General features: G+C 39.8%; 1 protein-coding gene across 1 annotated transcript; it reads left to right on the top strand.

The window, feature by feature from the left end:
* Window positions 1-460: 460 nt before the first annotated feature.
* On the top strand, window positions 461-3,953 carry LOC133052852 (E3 ubiquitin-protein ligase RLIM-like). The gene is made up of 2 exons (XM_061137681.1): window positions 461-704; window positions 2,362-3,953. Exons 1-2 carry the CDS (start codon window positions 461-463, stop codon window positions 3,951-3,953), a joined length of 1,836 nt encoding a protein of 611 aa, XP_060993664.1.
* The last annotated feature ends 2,023 nt before the right edge of the window (window positions 3,954-5,976 follow it).

Genomic DNA, 5,976 nt, shown 5'->3' with positions numbered 1-5,976 from the left:
GTGGCATTTTGAAGCCGGTGTCATGTAAAATGTAGCGAATGAAATGCCTTCTGAAAGCCTGAGAACAGGCTGCGGCGGGGTGGGGGGCGGGGGTGCGGGGGAAGAGTTTAAGGATGGTGCTTGGTACATTATAAACCCTCAGAAATACTGGCTGCTTTTGATCGAAACGAAACCCAACCTGAATCCAGCCCCTACTCAGTTACATAAGGAAGACAATGGATGCCTAGGCAAGGCGTCAGCAAGTTAAGAGATAGAGGCGGATCTCAACTATTGCCTCACCAGAGACTACAGAGCTGAGGTGCCATAGCGGAGTAGCGGGGAACCAAGCCGGACCGTTATCTGACTGAACGTGTTCCGGTCGCTCCCAGGCGGAAGTAGAAGCTGAAGCGAACTTGACTGTGGTTGTTGCGTTTCAGCACTATGTCATGAAATTCAGGTAATTTTCCACTTGTTCATCAAGATGGAAAGCTCAGATTCCGACGATGAAGAAGACAGAGTTTCGGTCCGACGCAGAGATCAGATAGACCGAAAAGCTCGAGAAGATGATTACTTCAGATTCGTAAGTGATCTGAGTGAAGAAGATTACATACTTATGAGGGACAACAATTTGCTCGGCCCCCTAGGTGAAAGTACAGAAGAAGAGTTGTTGCAGAGACTGCAATTAATGAAAGAAAACCTACGACAAAACTCAGATGAAAATCCAGGTATATTTCTCTTTGGAGGGAACAGGATGGGATGAAAAAGGAACTTCATAGTATTAGATAATCACTTCATAATAGTAAATAGTAAATTATAAAGAAGTGGCATAAGTTATTAGGTAAGGAACTTCTCATTAAAAAGAACTGACATTGACTTGGTTTGCGGTGAGAACGCCAGGGTAGGTTCTTTTTTTCCTGATTCACATTTGGGTTGTTTTAACTGGGAAACAGTGTGAGGTAGACTATTGGTTTTTGTTTGGTTTTTGGTTTTGTACCTCAATGGAACGTTCCTCCTGTGTCCCGAATTATTTTCTCTATCTATGAAAGTGAAAGTCACTCCGTCCTGTCAGACTCTTTGAAACCCCATGGACTATAGAGTCCATGGAAATATCCAAGTCAGAATACTGGAATGGAGGTGATCTTCCCAACCCAGGGATGGAACCCAGGTCTCCCATTTTCCAGGTGGATTCTTTATCAGTTGAGCCACAAGGGAAGCCCAAGAATACTGAAGTGGGTAGACTATCTCTTCTCCAGCAGATCTTCCCGACCCAAGAATCCAACTGGGGTCTCCTGCATTGCAGGCAGATTATTTAACAACTGAGTTATGAGGGAAGCCCTCTCTATCTATATAGATGTGTAAAAAAAAATAGCAAAAAGAAATATTTTATATTCTAACCAAATAGTTCTCAACTGGGGACAGTTTTGCTCTCCCCCACTCTAGGGACATTTGACAATAGCTGGAGATATTTTTGGTTGTCACAGAGGGAGGCATGGGTGTGACTAGATCTAGTGGGCAGAGGCCAGGGATGCTGCCAAATTTGACACAACGCACAGGGTAGCTCCCCAAAATAAGAATTGCCCAGTGCCAAAATGTAAATAGTTCTAAGGCTGAGAAACCCTGCTGGAACCTCAGATCTGGTGCCTTCTCTCCCAGTGTGAAATAGAGGATTTTACTATCTAATGAAGAGGATACTATCACTTTGGTTCTTGAATATGATCTTATATGTGCCATGCTAGGTTCAGTCTATTGATTTGATCTGACTTTCAGCTTAATGCCAATTAAAAACCTTGGTAATATTAAGAAGTATTCAAAATTCATATACTTTTAAACCTATAACCTTTGTTTATATTTGGGCAATAATCTTATATTGTAAAACAACTTAGACATTATCAAAAGCATATAAGAGCCTAGGAGTAGTGATGTTGGAGACTAATGAGAATTAGACAATAATATCAATTGAATTAAAATACTAGCACTGTATGTTAACTGGTGTTTACCTTGTAGAATTGCTTTGGTGTTTTGACAGTGGACTAAAAACAAATGTCTCTTGACATGCCTCCCACAGTGGTATACAGGGCTGTGTATATGATGAAATATTGAAAAACAGACTTCCTTCAGATACCCTCTGAATTATCTAGGATTAGTGTACTCTTTTTCAGATGAAATTGAAACTTCCCTGCCTTTACTTATAAATCTAGATAATATAGCTTTTAAAGTATCAACTCCGTAAATGTGAAATCAGTTGGAAACATCTGAGTGCTTAAGTTCTCATTTTTGTTTGCTTTTTAAACAAAGTTTCAGAGTGCTATTGTATGATGGTTCCAATGTTGGTAGTTCTTTTATGGCCTCTCCCCCCCCCCCCCTTTTTTTTTTAATTAACAGATAGAGGCGATGCAAATGTGGCAAGTGAACAAAAAGAAAATCCTTCTTGGAAAGAAGAGAGCCCAATTAGTGCTAACAGTGATGAGCTCAGATTTGGCTTAGAAAGAAATCTTGACCCTGATGATGAGAACTCAAATCCAGAGAATGAATGTGTAGCATCTGCAAAACTTCCCAGAAGAGAAGATATGGAAGACAGCCAAAGGCAAGTGGAAAGTCCACAATCTGAGTCACTATTTACAAGACCATCTACACCAGAACAAGATATGACAGAAACATTAATGGAAGTCCCACCGACTGGAAGTCAGAGAAGACTAAGAAGTAGGAGCCCAGTCTATCGGAGAACCAGAGCAAGGACTGACAGTTGGTCACCTCCACATTCACTGTGGGAAATTTTTCAAAGAATTAATGAAGATATACCATCTCAGACTTTTAAGCAACCTCTCATAAGTGAGAATGAGAGATTTTCTAGAACTGGGCATGAAGAAACACTGAGACAGCAAATGCCTGGACATGAGTTGCAAAATAGGGATCTTATTGAAACTTCTACAACTAGGAATGCTGTTCATGAAGAATGTTATTCAGATACAACATGCAGTAGTGAATCTTGGAAAGTGATGGAAACAAATCCAACCACTCCCTTCAATCTTGAAGTAGGACGAGTTCATTATCAAGCATGTTCTCAGAGAGACAGCAGAGTTAGTAGAACTCAGTTAACATCTGACTCACCAAACAACACTACCACTTCAGAAAGTGAGAAAGAAGAACTGAAGCCTGTGTTTTCACATTCTGACGAGGCCAATGAGAGTGCTTATGTCAATACAATCGGAAATCCTGCTCATAGAATTTTAAATACTAGCTTAAGTGATACAACATCTGTTCCAACTCAGAGTACATTATGGCCGACAATGACAGGATTTAGTTACTCAAGTAATCTTATGGACAGTGACAGTAATTTAGAGCATAGTGTCTCACCTCCAAGTGAATACATAGAAAGGGGAGAGTCACCAAATGAAAGACATGGACCCAGTGGTAGTGATAGTCGACCTGGTTCTGCTTCAAATGCTAGATATGATCCTGATTCAAGTTTAATAGTGATATCAGATTCAAGCCCCTATTTGATTTCCAGCTCTGCATCCAGTCCTATATTAATTTCTAGCTCAAATGATGAAGATTCAGAAACTAGCTCTCTGATCTTGGTAGAGAATGAAGAAAGAAGCTTATCAACAGGCTTATCAGAGACCAGGCAAGAAGGTGGACGAATGACCCCAATAATACTTGATGATAGTGACTCTGGGTCCTCCCTTAGTCTGGATCAGTTTTTCCTCCTAAATGAAGATGACCCATACGAAACTATAGGACTTACCAAAGCACAGATTGACAACTTGGCTTTAAGATCTTTTGGAGAGAATGAAGAATTTAAAGCCTGTAGCATTTGTATCACAGAGTACACCGAAGGCAACACACTACGCATCCTACCTTGCTCCCATGAATTTCATGATCACTGCATTGATCACTGGCTGGCTGAGCACATAACCTGTCCTATTTGTCGTGGGCCAGTAGTGGATCCCTCTGAGGCAGATAATTCCATGTGAGATCTGAATTGTCAGATATATAAATTGTTACAGTTTGGACAACAGTCAGCTGCCTCATGTTCACTTTTAGAGTTATTTATGTTAAAATATAACAATCTGAATCTACATGTAACAATTGGAACTGAATTACTTGTTCCTGAAGAAATTATTGGGCTTTCCCCAATTTATGTTTGATAACGAAAGGAAATATTAAAAAGTCAAACAGTGTTGTTCTATCTGACAATAAAAATGAGTTACACACCATAGCAGTGCACTGAATTTCAATAGAAATGTAGTATGTGAACTGGGTTGGGATATTCCTGATGCCATGGGAGAAATGTTCTAATATGATATAATCAATCCAGATAGATCCTAGTAGTATCTTCTAGTCATATAAATCCCAGATATCTCTTGGCCCTGTTCAATCCTGGTTGTGCATGCAAACAAACAGGAGCCCAATTAAATAATTAAGAAGCAATTTAAGACTGCATTAGAGTCATTCACATAAAGGAGACATGTCATTTTCATAGAACACCATAAAAAACTTAGAAACCCTTCTCTTCCTATCTCCCTCCAGCAGTTTATCCCATCCTCCTAACACTACCTTAACGTTTCTCCTATTCCCCACTACCAATGTATGAGTCAGAGTCCAACCAAAAGCTGATGGCACACTTTAAAAGAGTGATGGAATATCATTTAATGAGGTGACTAAAATGTGAAAATAGTGAACAGAAACCAAGAGATGATGAATACCCAGAGGCTAGCAACTGAGGAGCCAGTATTAGAACCACTAGGTTTGAAGGGACATAGAGAGATAGTAGTTCCTGCAACCCCAAATGTCTTAAGAGGTGTAGTAGAAGTCCACCCAGCAAGAGCTATAAGCTGAGAAAATGGCAGCCACTGCCAATCCAAAGTTTTGGAGAGGGCGCATCACAGAAATGAATACCCTTACCTTCTTTCCTCCTGACTTCTGATCTTTTGTCAGTAGTTCACATTAGCCAAATCTAACCTGAAGGACTGATGCTGAAGCTGAAGCTCCAATACTTTGGCCACCTGATGGGAAGAACCGACTATTGGAAAAGACCCTATTGGCCAGTGCAAAAAATTTTGCTTAACATTTTCCATCCTGATACAGGTGAGAGTACACCATAATACAACCTAAAGCAACAGTTGTAACTTTGTACAATTGCAACCTGTACAAGTGCAGGTAGTGTTAAGTATAAACCTGCTCTAAAAATTTAAAGTTAGAAACATCATTGACCTTTATTTTCTATGTGACTTGCTGGTGGCCACAGTATTTGCACATAACTACAAAATATAAATGGGGAGTAGTGGTGAAGTTTTTAAATTCACCTTTCAGCTAGCAGATTTTTCACACAAAGATATCTGCATGGCCATACATGAAGACTTAGGTCAAACCTCTGAAACTGACATTAACTAATACTGAAATTTGTTGAATATTCTGATTTTTGTTAAGCATTTCTGATATCAGGTGTACTTCATCTACGGTGAGTAGAATAATTATAACAGTACTTCGTTTTCATACTATCCTAACAGGTTCCAGTCTTCCAAAGGATGATAATTGCTTAATTAATGCTTCAGTACATTCACATGCACCTTCTGTGGTTGACAGAATTCTAAGATGATGCCTAATGATCCTTGTAGTAGCCCCTCCCCTTGAGTACGAGACCTGTAAATATGCTGGAGTATTGTTCCCATTGTTAGATTATGATAAACAGCACAGTTGATTGGGAAATTATACAGAGTGAGCATGTCCCTATCAGTTGACCACTTAAAAGGCACAGAGAGCACTTCTAATCCATATAAGATGGTTTATGCTCCTCTTTCCCTGCTCCCCTTTTATAAACCCAACTATATATCCTGGAAACAATAAAAGACAACCAAATGTGAGCTCTGAAAGATCTAAAGAAGAAGGTGAGTTGGCTAGGCACCCTTAGAATGACTGAGCAACTTCATGGTGGGGCACCTTATGACCTCTACCAAGAAGAAATGTGACCCAAACCCAGCATTTCCTCTCAACTTA

Source organism: Dama dama, chromosome X, assembly GCF_033118175.1.
Source record: "Dama dama isolate Ldn47 chromosome X, ASM3311817v1, whole genome shotgun sequence".
NCBI classification, from domain to species: Eukaryota; Metazoa; Chordata; class Mammalia; order Artiodactyla; family Cervidae; genus Dama; species Dama dama.
The sequence above is the reverse complement of the archived record's forward strand: the minus strand, read 5'-3'. Positions and strand labels throughout refer to the sequence as shown.

Coding starts and splice junctions, on each gene's coding strand:
- LOC133052852 (XM_061137681.1), top strand. CDS start 461: ATGGAAAGCTCAGATTCCGACGATGAAGAAGACAGAGTTTCGGTCCGA. Junction 705..2,361: donor AAACTCAGATGAAAATCCAG/GTATATTTCTCT, acceptor TTTAATTAACAG/ATAGAGGCGATGCAAATGTG.